The sequence below is a fragment of the Lissotriton helveticus genome, chromosome 9 (assembly GCF_964261635.1).
Source record: "Lissotriton helveticus chromosome 9, aLisHel1.1, whole genome shotgun sequence".
NCBI lineage: Eukaryota > Metazoa > Chordata > Amphibia > Caudata > Salamandridae > Lissotriton > Lissotriton helveticus.
The window spans coordinates 552,142,165-552,168,669 of NC_136070.1; the positions used below are offsets into that span (position 1 = coordinate 552,142,165).

The 26,505-nt window shown below is 45.6% G+C and overlaps 1 protein-coding gene across 1 annotated transcript in view; it reads left to right on the forward strand.

The window, feature by feature from the left end:
• Positions 1-26,505, forward strand: part of LOC144782831 (solute carrier family 22 member 6-A-like) — a 433,852-nt gene that overhangs the window by 381,979 nt on the left and 25,368 nt on the right. Inside the window, exon 9 of the mRNA XM_078662104.1 lies at positions 8,458-8,658. Coding sequence (XP_078518230.1) covers positions 8,458-8,658 — 201 coding nt within the window. The remainder of the gene's footprint in view (positions 1-8,457; positions 8,659-26,505) is intronic.

Sequence of the window (26,505 nt, forward strand, 5' to 3'; positions counted from 1 at the left end):
CGCCCCACGAGTTTTAAAAATGTTGCGACAATTTGTCAAACAGCGCCAAAGTTATTGGGAAAAGAATGTTACGATTTTCCTATGGATAATAGGTCTTAACTATAGCTGCCTACTGGGGGCGCTAGAGGGCGCACAAGCGGAATGGCTGCCTGATTGTGTAGCTCCCGCTCCTTGGCAAGCTATCCGACAATTATCCTAAGCCACAGGGTGAGATACCAGCTAATTCACTCACCAATTGCTGCAGGAAGCTGCCCACTGCACTCGACCTGAAGTTGGGGCGACTGAGTGGTCCGGAGCCGGAGGCAGCGCCGATTGAAGCTTGACAGCTGACACACGCGGAGACCGGGGGCAGAGGCGGCCGGCTGTGTGTGACTGCGCGAGTCCAAGGCTCGCCACGAGGAGATCGGCCTGGGTCGCGTCTGTACAATTGCGGCCTGAGCGGCACCCGCCCGAGAACCTGGGACCGCAGCGCAGTAACACCGCTCCCACAGGCTTCTTGCACCCGGCTGGGGGATCGACCCGAGCCTGCCTGACCGGAGGAGGAGAGCTGGACACTGCGGGGGCGCTCGGAGCGGCGTTGGGACTCCTGGTGCCGCTGTGTGGAGCCGGATTTCAGCTGCTCCCTACGCGGGGTGAAACGAGGTGAGCGACGCCCGAATCAGGGGGAAACAGCTGCCTCTGCAGGCCCTGCTGGCGGTGGGGAGTGGGGCCATTTCTTCCCGACTGCCGGACTGCGGGGAGGCCCCCTGCTGATCCAGTGTGTGCACGCTCCCTGCCCCTGCATGTGAGACACGACCCTGGCCCCCTGGGACCTCTCTGCCTGCATCGCATCCAAGGTGGGGAATTACTGGCACTGGACATACCCACGTGTGTGCTGCAGGGGGGGGCCACCATTGCCATAGCCACATTGGACACTGCTGTTAACACCTGCCACGGGCTAGCGACCTGTGTCCTCGCCTTCACGAAGCGAGGCTGATCCTGGGCCTACTATTTCAGATTGAGGCTACAGCTGTGCCATAGCTGCCAACAAGGCCTGCTGCCTAATTACTCCAGGGTGATTGAGGGCGCTAGGAGTGGCGGATGGCCTCTACCCCCCCTGAAGAGGTGACTATCGTGCACTAGAGAGGCTGCAACAGGATTGCGCTGGCGCTGGAGAAACACACGTAGTTATACCAGAGCACGAGGGCACCCCCCTGTTTGAAACTTCGCCGCCACCCCGTGGTGGCCACTCGACCGCACGGCCCGGTGAGACACGAGGCGGCGGAGGAGCCGCGTCCAACCACCAACATGGTGCGACCCGAGAATCGCCAAACAAAACTGAGCTTCGATGGAGCCAAGAGAGGAACAAAATCGGTGCCTGCTGACCCTGGACCGAATGATACCACATCGAGGGCCGCCACTACTCCCACTAAAGACCTTGATATGCATAGTCTCTTCCAGGAGATGAGACAAGGGTTTGCTACTGTGGTGGAGAAGGTTGACGGTGTAACCGCTAGGCTGGATGCCCTGGTCCATGAAGTGGATCGCCACGAGGAACGGCTGGCGGCTACGGAACAGCGCATTTCCGATAATGATGATATCACCTCGACCCACACCGCACAATTGGCCAGAATGGACAACCTGCTCAGAGTCATAGCAGCCAAGAATGAGGACTTGGAAGCCCGTAGTCGACGCAACAACATACGTGTCACGGGCGTACCGGAATCCACGAACACGGGCAGAATGGAGCTCTATGTTGAACAACTACTGAAAGGCTCGATTGGAGAGGACGCCTTCTCTCCTCAATTTATCATCGAAAGGGCACACCGCTCACTGGCGCCTGTTCCTAAGCCTGGATTGCCGCCTAGACCAATCATTGCCAAGTTGTTGAATTATCGCGACCGCGATGTCGCGCTGAGGGCGGCCCGGGCCAAACAAACCCTGCAATACAATGGAGTTACTTTCTCTATATATCCGGACTTCACCCCTCTAGTGCAGGAAGAGAGACGCAAGTTTATTCCTGTGAAAAAGAAACTACGAGAGGCTCAATTAGACTATGCTCTGCTTTACCCGGCGAAGCTGCGGATCACTCACCAGGGGAAACACCGCTTCTTTATGAACCCTCAAAAAGCAGAAGATTTCTTAAAAACGATCTGTAAGTCCCGGAGAGGAGAGCGCAACGCTGCAGCGGACCCGGAGGACGACGACCCAACATTGGCAACGGATGAACGCTAAACACTTGCATCTACTGCCCTTCTTATTCCTTTTGTACTGTCATTCACTGACTTCTGCTTCGAGTGAACGGAGAGCGGCGACCACACACAATGGAACCACGCTGGCTCCTCTCTCCTGTGGTAACGTACTCCAAGGACCACTCTCCTGACCCTGGCCTCCTCCAAGGGCGGTACAGTTTCGGAGGCCATCGGAGGGTGACGTGGCTGTGCGACCTTGATGTTGTCTCCCTATCGGGTGTTCCCCATACGAACCTTTCCGTTGTTGAAGTTGAGGGAAGCGGGGGAGGGGGGGGGGGCGGAGAGGGAGGGCGCGGTTGGCTGCTGGCATGATTGGGATGCAGTAGTGGGAGGTGGGGGGAACTGTTTCGGGGAACTGAGAGGCACTTGTAGAATGTTTGATCGTGCAATGAAATGCTATACTATACTGGCTCGTCTGTATGTGTTGGACACTGTGAATCCCCGACCTCCTGGGGGAAACCTATCGAAACTCCATTGGTTATGGCAACCCTAGGAACGGATGCTCAATTTCATTGCATGTCATGGAATGTAAGAGGGCTTAATGATGCCAAAAAATTTCGTAATGTGATAGCATATCTTAACAGACATAATGTCCTTATTGCCATGCTGCAGGAAACACACTTGTCATCACAGACGAGAGCCACCTTTGCCAGCAAGTGGGCAGGAATTCGTAGATTTTCCTCTTACTCCACCTACGCGAGAGGGGTTGCCATTCTTCTTAGACAAAATGTGCCATTCCAGAAATGCGGAGACATGACTGATGGCGAAGGCCGCTATGCCCTCTTATGGGGACGGCTGGGCCGAGACACGGTTACATTTGTTAACTGCTATGCGCCTAACACAGACATGCCTACATTCTTTACCGCACTATGGGGCAGGATAATGGATGTGAGGTCGAGGCACATTATTTGGGGTGGAGACTTCAATTTGGCGCCAGTACCTCACTTAGATAGGGCGGACAGGGCGACTCATTACAAACCTAATGCACGTGAGGCGTTGAGGGGTATCATTGCTGAGGGCGCACTGGTGGAAACATGGCGACACCTACACCCGACCAGGAGAGAGGGTACGCATTTCACGCCCCAGACGGGTGCTTGGGCACGACTGGACTACTTCCTTACCAACAAAGAGATCACGCCGGAGGTACTGGGGGTTAGACACTTGCCGAGAACATACTCGGATCACAGCCTAGTCATAATGCACACACAAATTCCGGGATGGGATAATCCTAGACCCCAGTGGAGGTTACAGCCGGCATCACTATTGTTTCGTGCCGAACTGGGCGAGGATATTGCTGATTTCTTTCCTAGGAATAAGGGGTCAGTGGAATCGGTGGAACACATCTGGGAAGCCTTCAAGGTCACCATCAGAGGCTATTGCATTTCTAAAAGTTTTGGGGTCCTACGAGACATACAGACCACTATTCGTACACTGCATGGGGATTTGAGGGCACTAGAACTTAGGATGGTTGAGACTGACAACCCCGAGGTACATGCAGAATTCAGGGACAAATTATCAAAATATGAGGAGGAGGCTAACAGGGAGGCAAAATTCAAGGGGAGACACTGGCAGGCCAGAAAATATTGTGAGGGGGAACGACCGGGGAGGGCTCTTGCGGTGTTAACGCGCCCCCCACGAGACAATAACATCATCCTTGAACTCACGGACGACCAAGGGCACACGATCAGAGACTCAGATGCACTGTTAGACGCCTTCACATCCCACTACCACTCCCTGTACACTACCACTGCGGCAGCGGATACACCCTATGCAGCGTTCCTGAGTGACGTCGCACTTTGCTGGCTCAGTGATGGAGACAGGGCCTTCTTGGCAGCCCCCCTGGAGACAGCTGAAATCCGAGAGGCCATTATGTCACTTAAGAATGGCAAGGCGCCAGGACTGGATGGCATACCCGCCGAATTTTATAAAGCCTATGTAGACATCATGGCCCCGGTCCTCCGAGAAGTGTATGAAGAATCGCTCGCTGACGGCATCCTCCCTAGCTCCATGCGAGAGGTGGTCATACATTCACTCTTGAAACTGGGCAAGGAGCCTAGTTCCTGTGGTTCCTATCGCCCACTCTCCCTCCTAAATTGCGATGTTAAAATTCTCGCTAAGGTCCTGGCCACCAGACTTTCCCTGCTCATGACTAGAATTGTATTGCCTGATCAATCTGGCTTTGTCCCAGGCCGGTCCACCTCACATAACTTGCGTACTCTGTTCTCTCTACTTCGTACCGTCCACTCTGAACTCCCTGTAGCTGCTGTTTTCTTAGACGCCACCAAGGCGTTTGATTCGGTGGAGTGGCCCTACCTGTTCTCGGTCCTGTCAGCCATGGGCTTTCCCAATTTATTCATCTCCTGGATACACCTCCTCTACACTCAGCCTATGGCAAAGGTCCTCATCAACGGACGGTTATCACATTCCATTGCCAATACCAGGGGGACGCGCCAGGGTTGCCCCCTGTCCCCTCTACTGTTTGCTATAGCGGTTGAACCGCTAGCCTGTAGACTTCGCCAGCTGCATAGAGAGGGCGCGATACAATGCCTCCAGAGACAAATAGATGTGTCATTATACGCTGATGACATTACACTTTACGTAAAGCACCCTGACATACACCTTAAGCCGCTATTAAGAGAATTCGTGAGCTTTGGAGGGATGTCGGGGATACACATAAACTGGTCCAAGTCACAATTTTTCCCTCTTACGGACGCGGTCACGACCTTCCCCCTCGACTACCCACTCGAATGGTGTCGGACAGAGCTCCGCTACCTTGGCATACAGATATCGCGAGATAAGGAAGAGACGATCCGCTCCAACTACGGGGTGGCGATTACCAAACTCACAGCTACAGTGGATCGCTGGATCACCCTCCCGCTTTCCATGGCTGGCAGTGCATCCCTCATTAAAATGGTGGTGCTGCCCCGATTTATCTACCTCTTTCTCAATATCCCATACTACCCGGGTGCTTTCTTTTTCAAAACCTTGAAATCGGAACTCTGTCGGCTCGTCTGGTGAGGTAAGAGCCCACGGTTGAAATGGACCACGCTGATCCAGCCCTATGAGTCTGGTGGCATTGATGTGCCTGACTTCGAGGCATACTACCTGTGCGCGCAGGCACATTATGGCTACCATTGGATGGCCCCCACGCCCTTCATGCCACAATTAGCGGTGGAAGACTGGATTGTGCACCCCGTGCCGCTTAATGGCCTGCTCCACTGCCCAGAGGCGCTGATACAGATGGCCAATACCTCTGTCTCCTGCACTCTCGACGCGTGGCGCCGCATAGCTAAGAGGCTATCATGCGGTTTCCTATACTCTCCTACATTACCACTGACATTCCACCCAGCCCTTGCACTATTGCAGGAGCGAGGATTTGGTCTGCTTTGTAGCAGACTGCAGGTTACCTCCTGGGGCGATCTCTTCGCCAACGGGAAATTCAAGGCTGCGGATGAGTTCTTTGCCTCCCAGAATCGCACACCGCTAGACGTCTTTTATCACCTGCACCTTCGTCAGGGGATGAAGGACATCCTACCTGAATACCCTGATGAACCTGAGATCCTTCTTCCACTTCAGTTCCTGTTGTGCTCACAGGAAGGGACACACTTGGTATCTGGCTTGTACCATCAACTCAGATTGGCTGACATGCCGCCTGCGGCGAGAGCGCGGGAGCATTGGAGCGCTGACCTGCCTGCTGCACTCACTGACGACCAATGGCACTACTGCTGCGCCCTCACGGCTAGGATATCGGCTAGCAGTAGATTCAAAATAATACACTACAAGTTTTTGCACAGGTTATATTATACTCCAGTTAAAAAACTCAGATTCCACCTGACAGACACTGACAGATGCGAACGCTGTCATGCTGAGCACCCAGGTTTTCTACATTTGGCATGGGAATGCCCGCCTGTTCGCGCATTTTGGCAACAGGTAACTGACGCTCTTACAGCGATGACTCAGGAACCCATAGCGGAGGACCCACTCCTCACGCTGCTTGGGCACACGTCACACATTCCGAAAACCTGTAGGAAGTTTATAGACACCGTGCTACTCTTGGCAAAGCGCCGAGTGGCTTGCCGATGGGGCCGTGGCAGGGCACCTAAATTTAAGGAATGGATGGCAGATATGACCAATTGTCAGGAACAACATGTTACATTTGCTGAACTACTACCGATCCCTAGTCGCCCGAAGGATATCTGGAGCCCGCTGACTGACTATTTGCTGGCCCAGGCCGATGATGATGCTACTCCAGAATGAAGGCACGTAAATGTTTAGCTTCCCTGATGACACTTGGGGCGGGGGGCTGTGCACGCTAGGGTGCATAGGAAGCCTTTATCCTACCCTACAGCGATACTCTGAGCCTTCCTCTGCAGATCACCACCTTACACGACACTGTACTGCCTACCACCATTGCGATACTGTACATGCAGAGAATATCACAGAACACCTGAACACTAGACGGCACTAGCAACCCTGCTCATTTCATGCACCCATATCATCACCCTGGGTTGCCCCCCTTGGATCAGTGCGTGAGACCGATACATTACAGGCGCACACACCAGGTCGCTACTATGGACAGCTCTATGTATGGCACAGAACGATCAACGGACCGTTATTCTCAGTGTTGACTCAGGAGTCTTTATTTTGAAAGGATCTACGATTCCTCTCTGGTTTTGTTTACTGTTGGGGATAGGGGGGAAAAGACATTACACGCAAAACCTGTTCTACTGCAATGCATCCTTCTTTATTGTATTTAAGGTTGCACTGGATATCGGGTACCCACAATATAGTGAGATCATACGCCACCGGGCCACCGGGCCCCCGGGATGCCGGTTACATGGCTGTGTTACTTCAATAAGACATGTCTTACGGATTTGCATTTAACGCTGCCGACCTCCGGGGTGTGGGCGACTGAAGTAGTGTACTGTATATAATGCACAATAAAGCAGTTTTGAACACCAAAAAAAAAAAAAAACCTATAACTACCTACTGGCGATCGCCAGTAGGTAATATATTCTCCAAAGATTTCAGTCACAGTAGTTTCCAACGAACACCTTGGTATTGTGTGTAATAGATTCCCCTGTGTTTAATCAGTGACTCAGTTTGGTCTGATAGCCTTCATCAAACTAACATGCTCCATCACCCTCAGTAACATATACAAATTATTCAATGGAACGAGTAGATAGACCTGGCCCAACAACAGCATCATGTTAGCCTTTTTTTTTTCATTTAAAAAAGTATTTATATTGTTCTGCATCAAGGGTGCCGATTTATTGTTGCCACGCCAATGTAAGTAAAAGCAGAGAAAGTGTTGGCATTTGGAGGGGTTTAACTATTCCTACTCCAATCTAATCAATAATAGCGAATTAGTTGGATTTTGGAGGGGTTAGCTATAATATGCCAACTCTACACTCAGCAATAGTAGTGAAAGCCTTGGAGTTTTTTGGGGTTTCATTTACAATTCCTACTCCAACATAGGCAAATGCAAGAAAAATATTGGACTTCGAGGGGTTAGGTTTGCTATACCCACTTCAATCCAAGCAACAATAACAGAAGTGTTGGACTTTGGAGAGGTTAGATTTAATATTCTGACTACAATGTAAGCAACAGCTGGGAAATGTGAGGTATGATGTAGCAACAGTAGGGAAAGGGTAGGACAATTGAAGGTTAGATTTATTATTCCCACTCCAATCTAAGCAAAAGAATGGAATGTGTTGGACTGTGAAGGGGTTAGATTTACTATCCCCACTTCAATTTGAACAACAGTAGGGAAATTGTTGGACTTTGGATAGCTTAGATTCGCTGTTCCCACAGTGACGTAAGCTGAAACACAGACAATATTGGACTTTGGAGGGGTTGGATTTACAACTGCCACTACAATTAGTTCAGAAAGTGTTGAACCCTGTTGGTGTGAAGTATACTATTCCCTCTCTGAAGTGAACATAAATAGATAAAGTGTTGGTCTTTGAAGGGGGTACATTCAGTATTTCCATTCCAGTTTCAGCAACAGTATGAAAAGTGTCGGGCTTTGGAGGGGTTGGTTTTACTATTCCTACTCAAATATAACCCAAAGCAGGGAAGGTTTTGGACTTTGGAGGGGTTACATTACCATTCCAGTTCATATACCTTTTAATAAATATCTGAGTGATTGCAAGTTAGACTATTTCCACAAAGCATTTGGATAATGCTGTTGTCTGACGTTGATGTCTTTTTTCCCTTTCTTCAGGCAAACTGGAATGGGGTTAGGTGGCACCATGACCCGCGTCGGCAGCATTGTGGCTCCACTTGTACAGATTACAAGTGAATATTTCAACTTCCTGCCTCCAATCATCTATGGGAGTACTGTTTTCATTTCAGGGATATCAATGTGCTTCCTGCCTGAAACACGCAACATACCTCTACCTGAGACAATACAAGACGTACAGAGGTATGTAGGATGGTAAATCCTTTCTTTCTCCCTTATATTCCTGACACCTTACATCTAAATTACAGTTAAATTCCACAACACAAAAAAATATAGTAAGAGTGTGGGCTAATTTTGCAAATGCACATATTATTCACAGATTTTAAACTGAAATCACAAAAATTAAAATTGATAATCCAAACCTGAGTGGGCATATTTCTGTTGAATTTTTAAATTTTAAGCCCCACCATAACATCACCCTCCTGACACTTCACTTGATTTCAGTTTCATGTTGGGTAACTTTTAAGATACTCAAGTACAAAATATATATCTGCTCAAGATACAACCACCTACTACCATACTTTGCAACAATTTAAAGTGTTATTCTTCAATTAATTGAAACCTGGGGAAAGATAATTCTCAGTCCAATTCGACAAACATTGGAACTCCCTGCACTTCCACATATAGAAAATACAAAACCTGCTTTCCTTCAAGAAGGTCATCAAAACTTCAAGTTCTGACAAATGCCTAACCAATACCTACCTACAAAATCCCTTGTATTTCCCCTGGATAAAAACCCAAGACAAAACTCTACTTTCTAGTACATCATACCAAAAAAACATAGCCTTAAAGAATAAATGAGTGCTTGTGTATTCCCCTATGGACTGCCAAACAATCTTGTCCCTAAACACCAAGACAGTGATCTAAACAACTGGGTGGCTGTTGGAAAGTGGTTTATTAGTAGTGTTAAGTATGTAACTACCACTATTAATAAGGCCACAAACACAATAAAAGGTTCAGTCAAGGTCTCCATAAATGTTTCCCTTGGTAGCTAGCCACGAGCAGACAGGTTTGACTTTGAAGACAGGTGAGTAAAGAATCTAAAAGGGCCATAACATTAAATAAGTAAGACACAATACACAATAAAAATAGAACACCAATTTATAAACATAGGTTATATTTTTTATGTACAAATAGACATCAAAACAACAAAAATTAAATGTACTGATCCAGAGATTTGAATTTGTAAAGAATAAAACTAAAACTATAGCTTAGATGCAAATAGTGCTCAAAGTGTTAAAAAAAAGGTTGTGCTGGACTGGGACAAAGTCAAGAGATCTCTAAACTTATTTGCAGAAGTGTTTCTGGATGCAGGAAAGTGGTCAATAGCACCATCCAAGGGTTCACATGCTTTGGTTTGGCTCTTGGGGTCTGGGACTCCAACTCCTACAATGATCCTGGTCAACTTATGGAGTTTTTTACGAACGTTGCTACAAACTTCTGAAACTTCTTCCAGAAGGTCTACTTGAGCATCCAAAGTGTCCACAACACCAGTTCAGGGATCTAGTAGCTCTGAGAAGGTCCTTGGGATGTTGGGACTACAATTCCTACAATGCACTTGCCCAAATCCCTAAAATTCCACTGTACACACTCCAGAGTGAGGACTTCTTCGTGGAGATGATGCAGGTGGGCTCTGTTAACCTGTAGCTTGCAGAGAGTCCACTCCTTAATCCTTCCTAATGTAAGGTAAAGTCATTAGAGCTGTAGTCCTAGAATGTGCAGCAGGTGCAGGCCTTCAGAGTTCAGACCTTTAAGATGCAGATCAGGTTTCCAGCTGGGCAGTCTTTCTTCTCCTTGTAGTTCCATGCAGCAGATCTGAGTTGCTTGTCAACTCTTCCATATTTATGCTGTGTTCCTTGGTGTCACGCAAGGGGAAATCCCTGACTAGTGGGATGCAGGGTGCCACCCAGGTGTTTGACCACTTCCTCCAAAGTGTGGCATATTCTTGTCCCAGAAAGCACTATTCTTTCGAAATCTAACATGGAGAAATTCTCTCCCTGGAGGTTAGGTCAAGCTAAGCCAGCCCACTGGCATGGCTAAGATTCCCTAACACTTCCCTTCCATCCCTCTCCCTAATCTAATTACAAGGCCTCCTGTTTGGCTGGGTTGCAGGATTTGGGGATGAGGCTGTGCTGTCTTAAAGTGTAATTATCCCTTCGAAGACCAGTTTGGCCACTTCTCCCTCATCCTGTCTTTCACTTCTGAAACTGCATTTGTCAACCCACTGGGAATACATTGCCTCTCTAGCGGGCCATTTCACACCTCACTAAGGCAGGGGCTAGCCAAGCAGGAGAGGGCAACTGGAAGGCTGGACTTTGGCTTACAGAAAAGAAAGTTCTATAAAGTCTTTTCTGTAATAGTAATAACAAATTTAACAATGACATGTTGTTGGATTTATAATAACTTCTCTTTTAAGTCCTTGAATTATATTGTTAGCTCCTTTCTTATCAATAGTTATACTTTATTAAAGTATTGCCATGTTAGCCTATCTTGCCAGTGCATTACAATGGGGAAACATGAAATGGGCAGTTTTTCCTTCAATAGGGCATATAAAACATATTTTATAATGCCCCTGGTTATAGTTACAAGGCACCCTACCACTGGGGCACCTAGGGGAGACCTTAGGAGTGACTTACATATAAAAATAAGGTTATTTACAATTGTGAAAGTAGCTTTATTTCCAAAGTCGAATTTGCATATAATTCAACTTTACAAGCAGCCTGCAAGGCATGGCTGGCTTTTAAAAGTAGTGCAGTCTTGAGGGCATTAAGTCTACTGGGCCTCTAAATGTACATGCCCTACAGTATACTAGGGACTTACAGGTAGGGTGTCAGTACCAATTGTAATCATACCTTATTGCCATGTACTTTTAACTAATGCTCTGGACTGGTTAGCTGAGCCCAGGGCACAGTCAGGGTCCGAAAACTAGCATCTAGTACTCAAAATGGGAGCAATAAGTGGGGGGACACTGCAAACAGGTCCTGGTTTTTCAAAGTGGTGCAACCACAATACTATAATTTGTTGCTCAAGTATTACAACAAATGCTGCATGAAATGTGCACTGTCCTTGTACAGCAGTAACACACCTAGGGCCAGATGTAGGAGGCCATTTACCGACGGGTAACGGCCGATTTCGGCCGTTACCGACCGGTAAATGGGTATTTGGGATGTAGGGGCATCATTTTACAGATTCGGTAAATTTACCGAATCGGTAAATTTACCGATTCTGTAAAATACCGAATCGGTATTTTTACCGATTCGGTAACGGCCAGATGTAGGTGGGACTCTTCAGAGTTGGATTGGGTGGTAAAATACCGAATCCAGGTGTGCATGCACATGTGTGCATGCACACCTAGCCATGTGACAGACAGACATGCCCTTAAGGCATGTCGGTGTGCCACATGGCACACATGCCCGTCTTTGGGGTGCTAGAGGGTGTCAAAGTGACACCCCCTGTACCCTTGCTGAAATCGGTATTTACCGAATCGGTAAATACCGATTCGGTATTGCCCATTGATTCCTATGGGCTTCAAGGCCCATAGGAATCAATGGGCATTACCGAATCGGTATTTACAGAATCGGTGAATACCGAATCTTAACGATTCGGTATTTACCGATTGTGAAACACCTACATACCCCCCCCCCCTCTATTTTACCACTTCTTAAATACCGAATCGGTAAAATTCGGTATTTAAGAAGTGGTAAAATAGAATTGCCTACATCTGGCCCATAGTGTCAAAGACACGTTTCCTGTGACATGACTAGGCCATGAATCATGCCTAACTGGTCCCATATAGTACATACTTGTGATTTGCGGTTTCCACTTACACCAAACAACTACTGAGTTAAACGCACCTGGGGGAAACTTGGATGTTTGGTTGAAACCAAAGAGCCATCAAAAAAGTGCGGCTAGATGGTGGGTAGCAAAGACCAGGAACAGAAGAATCTCAGATAGAGACTTGCAGACCCCTCCACAATCAGGGAAACGTGCTATTGTGTACATTGGAAGAACTGGTTGAAAAGGGGGCTGTGAGGTTCTAGATCAGACCCTTTGGTGCTCTGGTCTCCACAGAAACAGACCATGGTTTTGAGTCCTCTTGTCTTGTGGATTTGCCCATCCAACACCTGCTCCTTTTTCTGCAGCACTACCTCCCTGGCTTGAGGTCAGTAGGCTTTCATGTTGCTTTGAGGCAGGATCATCCAGCAGCTCTGCTCCTCATTCCCATAGAAGCAGTGCCTTCAGCTAAATGCTAGGACAGAATGGGAAGCCTGGAGAAATTGGTTGAGAGAGGAAATACCCCTCAAACCATGCTGCACACTGTGTATTTGAGTTGTCCAGAGATGCCTAGGAGGTGTCAGAGTTTCATCACATGCTACTTGGGGGAGGAGTTGCAAAACTGAAGCTATCTTGCTGAAAGCAGCCTAGAATTTCTTTGCCATTATTGTGGCCAGCAAGAAGGAATATGAACACCTGCAGTGAAGCAGCCACCAACCAGCAAGGACCTTACAAAAATAAACATTGAAAACAGCAATTTCTAGATAAACTAGCATGATGTGCCGTAATATTAAGTTCATTGTTATGTCAAGTGATAAAAGAGGTCGAGAAAGTGATAGGCCTGGGTGGCAAAATCCGCTTTGCTCGCGGAATTTGCGGGATTTTGGCAATTCCGCTTTCCGCAGAGAATGCAGAATTGCTGAAAATTCCGCAATCTGCGGCGTAGCAGAATTTTTTCCTTGTTCGTGCTTTTACAATGCGTGTTTGCGCATGCAGTAGCGACTTACTGGGATCCCTGCACATTCACCGACGAGTTTTCCTATCCGTTCCCATGCGCCACGAGATTTTGGTAGCCGGCCGCACGATCCTGCGAGTTTGTGCAATCGTGAACACATCATTAGGACGCACCAACGGACATTCGCGTTCGCAAACAGGAAACACGCATCGCGAACGGGCGGGACAAGTGAAACAAGATGGCAAGTTTGCAAACACTGTCTCAGAACGGGAAAAACGCACCGCGAACGGGCGGACCAAGCAATGCCGCATGCTCGCGGAATTCTGCTAGCTCACAGAGTTTTTTACATCTTTGCTGAACTTTGCGTAACGTGACTGCGCAAATTCCGCCCATGCCTAGAAAGTGGCTCCTCGATTGCTTGAAGCACCTCTCCCAGATAGCAGTTCCAAGCTGTCGGAGTCCCACATTATTCCACAGTGCTCACTATAACTTCGTGAGTGGCTCACTATGTGGGAGAGGCGGTGGACTACTCCACCTACAGCTGACGGTGTATCCTGCACAGAGTGGAGAAAAAAGCTCTAACGGTATCATTACTCATTCTAATGATCAGGTGCAACTGACTGAAAATCATACCACATTCAATCAATCAATCACGGGTTTGCAAAGCGCGCTACTCACCCGTTAAGGTCTCAAGGTGCTAGGAGGGAGGGTTGTGCGTGTGCGTTAACGACTGCAAACCAAACACTTAACTGCAAGTGCTCAAACCCACCACCCTGTGCTGCACACCCACGCAATCTTCATTATGCTCAGGATATGTGCTTGATAAACTTTCCATCAATACTTTCCATAGCATGTGCTTTATTGTGCATGAAATCCCACCTGGGTACAACTAGGAATACACCAGGCACTACTTTTGTTAGCTTTCCAGAGTGCCTTATAGGACTCGTTACCAGAGGTTTTAGGGCCTGCACCATAGCTTCCGGTTCTTTTACTTGTTCTAAAAATCTTACATTCGTGTGGTCGTGTGAGTAGTGCATAAGAATTGTTAACATTGTTGCTTCCAAAGTGGAAAGTTCTCATGGCTCAACTGTCTATTGAGACAACCATTTTGATTTATCTTGTCACTGTTAAATGAAGGAGAGCTGTGAGACAAAAACATATATGGGGCTGCTCCAAGCAGGCTCTTGTCTTGGTGTCGTACTTTACCTTTATTCTTCCTAAAAAACAGAGGAGAAGCCTCATAGAAGATCATCGCTATTTTCCCTGCACACCACTATCTCATGTCATGAATGATGTAATATGTGACGTCATCAGCAGTGCATTGCAGGGGTGCGAGTTATAGTTAGCTGAACTAACTATAACAGGGGACCTTCCATTGTTTTGTAAGAGTGAAATGTCCAACTAACTATAACGTCCCTGAAACCTGTGTTTTTCAGGGAATTTCTAAGTTTTTTTAAAATGCTAATTCCTAACTATAACTTCTGTAAAACCTATGTTTTTTTCAGTGAATTTTGAAGGTAATTTTATATTTTAATATTTATAAAACCTATATTTTTTCACATTTTTTACAATATTTTGGAACTCTATTATCCTTTTTTAAACTTTTAAAATTATGTGATATTTTATATCTTCCAAAAGAAATATGTATGTCATTTTTTCTTTTTTTTGAGTAAACTAAAGTCCCGTACCTGTAGTCTACCAAGCTCCATCAGCACGCGAATCCTATCCACCATATTGAAATGATGCGCATTTCGTATCCGACGGGTTTGTGGCACCGCATCCTGCGTAACAACATATACGTAAGAGGTGGCGCCAGCTGCTATTTTGGTATGCGATGGGTACACAGTACCAAGCCGCGCATTACGTCATATACGTATGGGGTCGTGCCTGCTGCACGTTGCGTATGTGATGAGTGTACGCTGCCAGGCCCTGTCTTACGTCATAGACGTATGGTGTCGCGCCGGGTACGCCATTCACGGTGAACTCTGAAAAGATGAGGTCGGGTTATGAAATAATCAATACCACTTGTTTTGATTCATTTGTGCCCATCCCCCTAGAGGATTCACACCAGGCCATTCTAGCAAGTAAATCTGGATCCCCATTTGACCCTGGTCCGCCTATGGTTTTACAGGCGCTGGTGGAGGAGGTAAACCCAACCATCAACAGCATTATTAATTCATCATTGGCTACGGCAGAAATTCCATGCGAATGGAAGCTGGCAGCGGTCATGCCACTTCAGAAAAAGGCTCTACCAGACCCAACCACTCTTTCTAACCTGCGTCCTATTTCCCTGCTCCCTGTGTTTTTTAAACTGACGGAAAAATTTGTCAACAACCAACTTACGAATTTTCTTGAGGAGAATAACATCCTGCACACCAACCAATCAGGGTTCAGATCTAAACACTCTACTGAATCTGCCCTTCTGTTTACGGCAGAGACCCTGCGAATGGCTATGGACCAAGGGAAGAAGGCCGTCTTGATTTTACTCGATCTATCGGCGGCCTTCGACACGGTCTCACACACAATCTTGATCGACCGTTTATGTAGGAGGAGTGGCATTGGCATGGTTTAGAAGTTTCCTCAACCAAAGACGTCAAGTCACGGTACTGGGTGAATTTAAATCTGAAGAAAAAGTCATCAGCTCAGGGGTCCCTCAGGGCTCTAGTTTGAGCCCTGTACTTTTCAATCTTTACATGGTACCCCTGATTGAGCTAATCGCCTCCTACCAGATTAGCACTATATCATATGCTGATGACACGCATCTTATCCTGGTGTTGGACAGGGAGTTGCCTGGAACAGAGGAAAATCTGAAACACTGTCTGACGGCCACATTTGAGTGGATGAATAACAATCACCTCAAATGTAACTCCGGGAAGACGGAAATACTGCCCTTCGGCTCTCAAAACTTTTTTTCCCCCAAACAATGGTGGCCCGATGATGCTGAAGCTCCTCCAAATACTATTTCTTCTGCCCGTAACCTGGGCATTAAATTTGATGACCAACTGTCATTTAAGCAGCAAGTGGTAGGCGTGGCCAGCACGTGCTTCCATATCATTAGATCGCTCAGGAAGTTTTTTGACCTCCTTCCACTTGCAGCAAGGAAAACCATGGCAGTTGCATTGATAACATCTAGACTGGACTACTGCAACAGCCTGTATGCAGGAATTAACAAAGCAGCGCTGCACAGGCTGCAGTTAGTCCAGCATGCTACTGCCCGTTTAGTACTTCGCTGGCCCAGAAAGTCATCTGCCTCGGCCGCGCTTAAGACTCTCCACTGGCTACCTATACACAAGAGTGTTTTATTTAAGGTCCTTGTTATCACCTTCAGAGCCTTTCAGCTACAAGGACCCAGATATTTGTCTAAGGGCTTTAAACGTTATCAGCCAGCACGCTGCCTGAGGTCCGCCGATCAAAATCTTTTGGTTACCCCCAGATTTAGACTGGCCACTAAAGGTGGGAAATCCCTTGTTTTCTTAGGTTCCAGGGCCTGGAACAAACTGCCACCCCAGCTTCGGCTCATGTCTAAGGAGAGCCACTTCAGGAAATCCCTGAAAACATGGATTTTCTCTCTTACGGACGCTGCCTGTAGGGCACTAGTGTAAAGTGTGTAATGTGTTCTGAGTTGTCTCTAGTCCACCATCCTATTCCAGCTGGGTTGGCCCTGAGCGCCAAGATGCTCCATGGAGTGGTAGTAGCGCTATATAAATGTGCCTTTACATTACATTACATTACATTACATTCCCTCATTTTTGTTTCTGTCTCAAAACTATATGTAAATAACATTAAAGTGTATATGAGAGCAAGCGATAATCTAAAATATTTTAAACATTTATATATTTCTAACTGTAATAAACTTATATTATAGTAAATATATTGTCTCAAAATCGCGTCGGGTGCGGTCTCCTTGCGTGCTGAGTGCGCGATTGCCATGTGACCTTAAAAAAAAACATTTCATTAGTTCATATTATTTCCCATTGTCGCAGTTGCAAAACGCAACCCATTTTAGTCATTCTCTCTACAGCATTTGATGCGATGCACCTCTTCTGCTTAGAGAGCTTTTTTGAAACTTTTTGCTATGCACACATATCTTACACCACACACAACATGCAACCACCATCTTCATCAATATTCATCGTCTGTAAAGTAGCCTTCCACCTGTGATAGCCATACACATAAAAGTTACATAACTAAAGTTTTCCACACTACCAGAGGTAGCATGGTTGCATACGCTGTCTACAGCACAATGTAATGTAGTATGACCCAGGGGCAATGTCATGCATAGATAATGATGAACACACGGACACAGATAGATAGTGAAAGTGGGTACGGGCATGTGCGCTCCACACCTTTTTATTACCAGGGTCACATATCCAGTGACGTCTGTGGTGGATGCGTGTGGAGTGAGTGTAAACCAGCCCTCAGGGAATGGTTGCTGCGTCCATCAACTACAACAGTGATCATTGGATCACACACAGACATTCAATAATAAAAGAATCAATAGTGTGTGCTGTAGTAAGGTAGGGACAGTATATGTGAGATAATACAGAAAAATATTCTATCGTAAAAGAACCACAACTTGTGGTATACCGAGACACAATCAATAGATCTGAAATAATACACAAAAAGATTGTATCATAAAGGGTCCATCAGTTCTAGTGCACTCAGATAGCCATATCAAAAGCATTCAGCATGGCCACAACCAGCGATGATGCATGCTGCGGCGGGCCGTACTAGGAGTAATATCTGCTTCCATCAACACAGCTTCATCTTCAATAGCAACTCGATCTGAACTGTGAACACTGGTGTCTGCAGTGTAGGCTAGAGAGAGCGGTCAGAAAGGGATCACAGCTACATAACGTGGACTTGAGCTGCCCAGTTTCTCATTCGCGAAGCAACAAAAAGCGGGTGCGGAGCCAGCGATGATGCGTATGCGTGGTGCGGACAGAGCACACTGCAGCAATGTCTTTTCCTACAGGACTACCTCATCTACAATACTGACTCAATCTGAATTGTGAACACTGCTGTCTGCAGTGTTAATTGAAGGCAGTACTCACACAGACATCCATGAATTCTTTTTCTCATAAATTACGGAAAACTCTGCAATAAATACATCAAAACAATTCGAATTGCGATTTCTGCTGTCCACAATGTAGTGTTCCTTTGCACTTGCAATATTAATTTTGTCATTGTAGTAAACCCAGTTTGTCATAAGCTCCTCACCCACGCACACAAAGCACTCCACAACGCTGGACCAGCCTACCTGAACAGCAGACTCAGCTTCTACACCCCCACCTGCCAGCTCCACTCCACCAGCCTCGCCGCTGTCCCCCGCATCCACGAACAACCTCCGGCGGCAGATGCTTCTCCTACCTCGCAGCCAAGAACTGGAACACCCTCCCTGCCCACCTACGGCAGACCCAAGACCTACTCGCCTTCAGAAGACTCCTCAAGACCTGGTTCTTCGAGCAGTAGCGGCACCCCCCCCCCCCCCAGCCCCCCTCAGCGCCCTTGAGACCCTCACGGGTAAGTAGCAGGCTTTACAAGTACTCTGATTGATTGATTGATAAGCAAAGCAAAAAAAAGCGTGTGCGGAGCCTGTAATGATACGTATGCATGGTGCAGACAGTGCGCAGTGGAACAATTTCTTTTCCTACAGGACTGAGTCATCTACAATAGTGACTCAATCTAAATTGTGAACACTGCTGTCTGCAGTGTTAATTGAAGGCAGTACTCACACAGACAACCATTAATAATTTTTCTCACTTCCTCTTCACAAAATACAACAACATTAATTACAGAAAAGTCTGCAATAAATAAATCAAAACAATTCAAATTGTGATTTCTGCTGTCCACAGTGTAGACTATTTAGTCCTCCTTTGGACTTGCAAGATGAATTTGGTCATTGTAGTAAACCTATAAGACATCTAAAAAAAATTCTTCAAGCAAGTGTACTAAAAGGATAATATTTATGTTTTCAACCTTGTTTCGCTTTACAAGAAAAATGCACTGTCATGTAGGAATAGGCATTGGAGACTTCTATGTCTATCACAAGGCCGACGGTTGCTGTGACAACCCTGTGTAAGTGGTGCATATATCACAGTGAATGGGAATGTAACTGGCATAGTGATCAAGGCGGTACGCCGCCGAAATGCATCTAGGTTGTTGTAAGGATTAAAACTTTTTTGTTATCATTTCATGGAGCCAGTGCCTGTCTGTTCGCCGCCGTCAGGATTGGAATACGCTAAAAGGATATTGTGTACATTTCCATAGACGTTGTAGTTACTTGACTACTGGAATCTGTAAATAAACAATCACCACTCAATCTGAATTGTGAGCCCTGCTGACTACAGTGTAGGCCAGAGGCGAATTCGAAAGCATTGAGTTGGTTGCACCATATCTGAGGTGGTACACAGAAATCATCACAGACTTTTACTTCTGACTCACTGTACGTACCTGCTGTACCGTGGTGTACTCCACCGACTGGTGTCAACCAAGCACAATAATCATGTGCAACAGTTAGCTATGCAAGCACAGAGTCTGATGCACCTCAACGGAGGGAGTTCCATGAAAACCAAGCAGCAGGTAATAACGAACATCGGCCATTGAGGGATCAAGACACCTTTCCACTGTTGGGACCTAGAGTTGGTTGCACCTGTGCGGAGGTGGTACACAGAAATAATCACAGACTTTAACTTCTGACATCCTCAATCATAGAGTCAAGACCCAGTTTCACTGTTCGGACCTGCTGTACTGCGGTGTAGTTCAGCGAGTACCGTCAACCAAGCCCATTAATCCTGTACAGCAGTAAGCTATGGAAGCACAGAGTCTGATGCACCTCAACGGAGGGCGTTCTGTGAAAAGCAAGCAGCAGGTAATATCGGGAATCGTCCATTGTGGGATCAAGACACCATTCCACTGTTGGGACCTAGAGTTGGTTGCACCTGGTCGAAGGGAGTACCTTCATCTCCACTTTCAGATGCAGTTCTAACATCGTCCATTGTGGGATCAAGACACCGTTCCACGGTTAGGACCTAGAGTTGGTTGTACCTGGTTGGAGGGGGTACACAGAAATCATCACAGACTTTAACTTCTGACATCCTCAATCATAGAATCAAGACCCGGTTTCACTGTTCAGACCTGCTGTACTGCACTGTAGTCCAGCGAGTACCGTCAACCAAGCCCAATAATCCTGTGCATCAGGTACCTATGGAAGCACAGAGTCTGATGCACCTCAATGGAGGGAGTTCTGTGAAAAGCAAGCAGCAAGGTAATATCGGACATCGTCCATTGTGGGATCAAGACACTGTTCTACTGTTGGTACCTGTTTGACTACTGTGTTAGTAGTATACAGAGCACTCCACGCTGCTGGGCCTCAGGCTGGGCGCTGTGCCACTGTTTCGTGGTAGCCAGCATTGATCTCGGGAGACTTCCGAGCTTGCAGACCTCGGCCCAGGATCTTCCGCCGGCACGTGGTGGGCCCTCTTTCACATACGACGGTGTCGAAAGGTGAACTGTGGGGCATATGTGCGTTGCAGCGGCCATAGCGGTTTCTCGGTACCAGCAGGCTGAGAGCATACTTCACGTAGCCACCTTCGCTCATGGCGTCAGCCTCGTGGCGGTGTAAGCTGCGCAGACCTGTCAGACACGTTCGCCATTCCGGAAGAGAACCACACCCAGAGAAACATGCCTTTTATGCATACCCCTACGCTAACCTTGCGTAGGCCGAGCCAGCCCACTATGCTAAAGATTGGGGGGGGGGGGGCACGTATGTGCTTTGCTTTTGTAATCTTCCCTACTCACTGTACTATCATGGTTGCGTCCACTGTCCACTTCACTCAATAAACCATCAGTGTATGTTGACATGTACATGTCTGTGCTCTGCATATGAAGTCTGTCTGACACATTCCCTCATTACTTTGCATTGCATACTTTTATAATCGAGAATCACTTGTCATCTTTGAACATACTTTGCTCCCATCTCTCCCCGCATTCTGCATTGTGTAACAGAGGTGCCATGCCATGTTTGGTTTGTGTACATGGCTAGCCACGGTTCCCAAAGTACGTAATGTTGTTTTGTCTGCTAGGTGTACATGTTGTTTGTCATGTTGTATATGATTATACAAGGTGGCACGTTTATACGCGAGCAGTAGTTTCTCCCATTTACATATCGCTGTCTTAAAGAGCATACAGAAGTTTTTTCTCAAAGGTGAAAACTGCGACCACAATGACAGTATTCATTACTATCCAAGAATGTCCAACTGCACAACGCTTCTAAGCTTACAGCTCCCAATCTTGCGTGCTTTCTTAAAAGCACGCCAACTCCTAAAATTAGACCAACATTCACACAGCTTTCTAACAGCAGTTATCTGCTTCTCAATAACATTCACACCTAGGGAAAGTGAGCTGGCATACCATATGTCCTTACTGTTTCAGACCGAGTAACTTCCAGTGGCAATGTCTATTCCCACCCACACAAAGTAACTCCCAAACTTCAACTTGGCCTTCAATCCCTACTTTGAAAACAGATTTCATTAAACTAACCAAACTGAAAGCACTTTTGTTCAGAACAGAAGTGTCCCTCACGTCTGCAAAGGAAATTTATCAATTGCAGATAGCACAAGCTTCAAGTAAAATACAGTCCCTTTTAAATACGTACCTCCCATTACAGTTTGTGAATTGTTGCACAATTTTCAACACATCTCACACTCAAGGTCTGGCACACTTTTTTAACATGGTCTCCTCCGGCCTTCTAACAGCCGTTCAAACTGTTTTTGGTATAATACCAGACTTCATTCATTCGATCATCTCTGGAATAACAGGAACAGTGCCCATAATTATCGCTCTGTTTGCGGCCATCCTACTACTATTTTTGCTTGTAAGAAATGGCTGCACTCCCTATGGTAACAACCATGTCTGACTGAATAAGCCTCTAGGCAAAGCTACATCAATACCGTGAAAAAATTGAACTACTTTTTGGCTGCCTGCCCCTATCTATTATCGGAGCGAGCTACAACATGACACTTATTTACACATATGCAATCTGCGTGCAACCATCTTTTTATTGCAAAACTTGCCCATTCGACTGGCGAATGGAACTATGCCTTGCCAACATCTCAACAATTGCTCCCGATATCCAGCAGGTAATGAAGTATCTTGAAAACCATGAACTCGATTGTTTGGGAACTGGAGCAATAGCGAATGCAACGCAAAAAGGTATCATGGCGGAATGGGATTTCTGCACAGCTGCGAAAGATCTCCTGCAACGTTCGACCTTTGACAACATGGCAGATTGCTTACCAATTCAAATTGCCGCTCCAACATTCGAGGAACATTACTGTCCCTTAAAGGATATGAATTGGATCGCTTCGCTTTTCTCACACAATGGCAACAATGACCTCTTGGAACATTGCGCATCTCAAGCCGCTGAAGAACTTCCGGACTGCAATCTCCAAGACTTGTAAGAAACTCACGTTATTCTTGGGTTGATTTTTTCCATCTTTTATTACTTTTTCCTTTAATTTTATTTAATACACTTCAATTGTACTACTTTCATATAATAACTTTCTAAGTATGCTCACGCATTTAAACTCTGTTTTTATTATTGCCCCTTACGTCTTCACTCTAACCAGGGATCGGTAATGTATGGCCTATGCAAATACGCTAATTACTTGCTAAATTAGCCTAAAACCGACATCCATTTTGAAACCATGTCTATTCTTTGCGCACACGTTGGTCTGCCTGCCCGTTATTTACGAAGTCCTTTCACACAAATTTACTCTTCCTCAAACTGTGCTCACAAGCTGGCGATCAAGATAAAAAAACACAACATTGTTTAGGAACTGGTTGCCACAGTGTGGCAATCGTATCCTACCTTTATTTTCATTATACAATTTAGTCATTCATGTCTAATAGCTATTGTTCATGTCACATGGAACTGTAATATGTAAAGTGGAATTCACTGATGCAGGAGCTTTGGTTTGAATGCAGCAGAAGCAGTTGGAGTTTGCCTCAGCTCGATGCTCTAGCTCTCTGCACAAGAATGTTTTTTTGAAACAGCTGAAGACAATGTATGGTTTGACCAGAAGGGTACTGAATGTGCTTATCAGAAGTGCAATGATTGTATACCTCCTCAAAGTTCCAATGTGGGTAGAACTATTACCAATTCTGACATGCACCAGATTGAGTCTACTATACAAGAGATTGCTGAATGTTCTACTGTTGATAATTTTGTGTTACAAAAAAGCAGTACCAGGGTACCTAGAAAGTTTGATGATTACATTTACAATTTCTTTTTTTTCTTTGTTTTCTTAAAGGATACATGTGGTGATTGTATCCTACCTTTATTTTCCTTATAGAATTTTGAGTCATACAAGTCTAATAGGTATTGTTTATGTCACATGGAACTGTAACATGTAACGTGGAATTCACCGGTACAGGAGCTTATGTTTGAATCCAGCGGAACAGGTTGGAGTGTGCCTCAGCTGGATGCCTTAGCTCTTGCACCAGAGAGTCCATTTATGTCACTTAAACAGAGACACTTTTTATATAATTTTCAAACTCCATCGCTTTATTACACACAGCCACTTTCGTAGACACACCTGATTTCACCATTTGTCTTCTGTGGCACTGCAACATTCTGCATTATATTCTTCACAATTATTTCTTTATTCCTGCTTGCTAAATCACTGCATTCGAGTCGTCAGACCGGTAGAGGTGAGTAGTTTGCTTCCCACTCCCTGTTTAGTACAAAAGCATACTAACACTACTTACACAGGTATGCTACAGCGGCCAGTATCCTACAGCGCCCACACCACATCACTTTACAGCAATCAGCTCACAGCTTAGGCTCACAGTTTCATCCCTGAGTCTTCAGACCGATACTAGTGAGAAGTTTGCTTCACACTCCCCCTATACTCTAAATGCATGCTACAGCGCTGAGTATGCTACAGCGCCCAGAGCACATCAGTTTACAGCACTCAGCTCACAGTTTAGGCGCATGCTTTCATCCCCGAGTGTACTGGCCCCTCGCCTCAGCACCATCTCACAGTGGGCAAAACAGCACTTTCACACAGGTACGGGTAAATACTTCGCTTCGGCCAGTATACAGCGCCCAGAGTACATCAGTTTATAGCACTCAGCTCACGGTTTAGGCGCACGCTCTTATCCCCGACTGTACCAGCCCCTCACTTCAGCTACATCTTGCAGTGGGCAAAACAGCACTTTCACACCGGTAGGGGTAAATACTTTGCTTCGGCCAGTATGCTACAGCGCCCGAGCATATCAGTTTACAGCACTCATCTCACGGTTTAGATGCAAGCTTTCATCCCCGGCTATACCCACACCTCACTTCAGCACCATCTCACTCTGGGCAAAACAGCACTTTCACACCAGTAGGGGTAAATAAATACTTAACCTCACACTTCCTGTATAGCACACCCTGAACACCCCACAGACATTACAGTGCACCTACCCTCCTCTTTCCTAATTTCTTCACCCTTTTTCCCCTTACTTGCTTCAACGGAAACACAAAATGGTGGGCAACACTTCCTAGTTGCAACCGTTCACTGCCAATAGGCAGCAAGCTTGTGCTCATAACGCCTCAGCCAATCAGATGACAGAATTCCCAAATATCGATATCTGTAAATTTTTATATTTCTCCAAAACTACTGAACAGATTGACACGAAATGAACAAAAGCATGTTTCTTGACCAAATTGGGGTAATTCTGTTCACCCGTTCGACCTGTAGCCTTATCGAAAGTTTCTTATGGAAATTAACAGGGAGAAAACAGGTTTTGGATACCCCATTTTATCTCGGCCCCACCTTGACGAATCACCCCCAAACTTTCAACATAGCAGCTGATATGAATACAGAAATAGTTTGGAAAATTCCATGAAGACTCACCAAACGACACAAAAGTTATAAGCATACATATATGTATATATATATATATATATATATCAACACACGCTCACTGGATATCGTAGAAAGCAGACGGCACTCCAAACTATAGATGTTTCAAGAATTTAATAGCAGACCCCCTGCCCCAGGAAAAGACAAAAGACAAAAAATATATATATATATATATATATATATATATATATATATATATATATATATATCAAAAAGAACTCCTCCCAGGAAAAGAGCGGAGGCCACACGGGGACGGGTTGAAGACGCTTTAATGGATTAAGACGGCATAATGCATTTCGGCCGCAACGGGCCTTCTTCGGATGCCTTAATATATATATATATCTCCAAAGTGCCCGTTTCTCTCCACACAATTTAAGGGGAAAAAACGGATACGGACCACAAAAGTAGATGCTGGTTTTAATCGTTAATACTAGTGCATATCGCCTTGACACATTTCAGCCCCTCCTTGGGCCTTAATCACATGACATAGTTTGGCATTGTATAGGCTATTTAACGTCACAAGTGCAGGTAAAATCATTGACACGTGATGTTTCAATAAAATAAATATAAGCGAAAGACTTTACGGGTTGAGGTTTATAAATAAAAGCGTTTCATAAAAGTTAAATACGAAATCTAAAACCTTTTTTCTAATGCTTGACCCCGAATCATTATACGGTTTTCGTTTATAATACCCAATGATGCAAAATACCTTATTCAATCGTAAGGGTGCAAACTTTGGTAAATATATCTTTCAATTTCCTGATTGTGCCAACGACTGTTAAACTGTGCAAATTATTGCTAAGTACAGATAAAAGTGCCTATAAAATGTATCAAAATTGTGACATCCAATAAAGTGCATAATTGCTTTTTATATTCTTATACATGTATCTTGCTACAGCAACTACTCCTTGGATCATTAGCTCATTTATTTCCTGGTACTGGGGCCCCAGTTACCCTCAATGAGCTGTTTGGCCAAATGGTGCGACCCTGTTCCCTTTTTATATTTGTAAATCGTGTTTTTAATTTTTCCGTTATTTAATTTTTTTATTTTTATGTTTGTTCATTGTACTCATTGCCTTCTTACAGTTTAAATACCCAGAGTATTCTGATTGTGAGTTCTAATACACATTGAGATATTCCTGCTTATAGCATTCATAGTATCACCGTTTTAGACCTAATTGAATGTTTCCATGTATCCATTGATTCTCAAACATACAATACAATGCAATCACTATCCAGTGAGCAGTAAAATAAGATCCATTATAGATAGATTTTGCTCGGATATAAATGTACGCGTATATAAATATAAATAAACATGTGTACCAAAAGTTAATAAATAGTTGATAAATACATGATAAATTCATAGACCTAATACATTGGATAAAACCT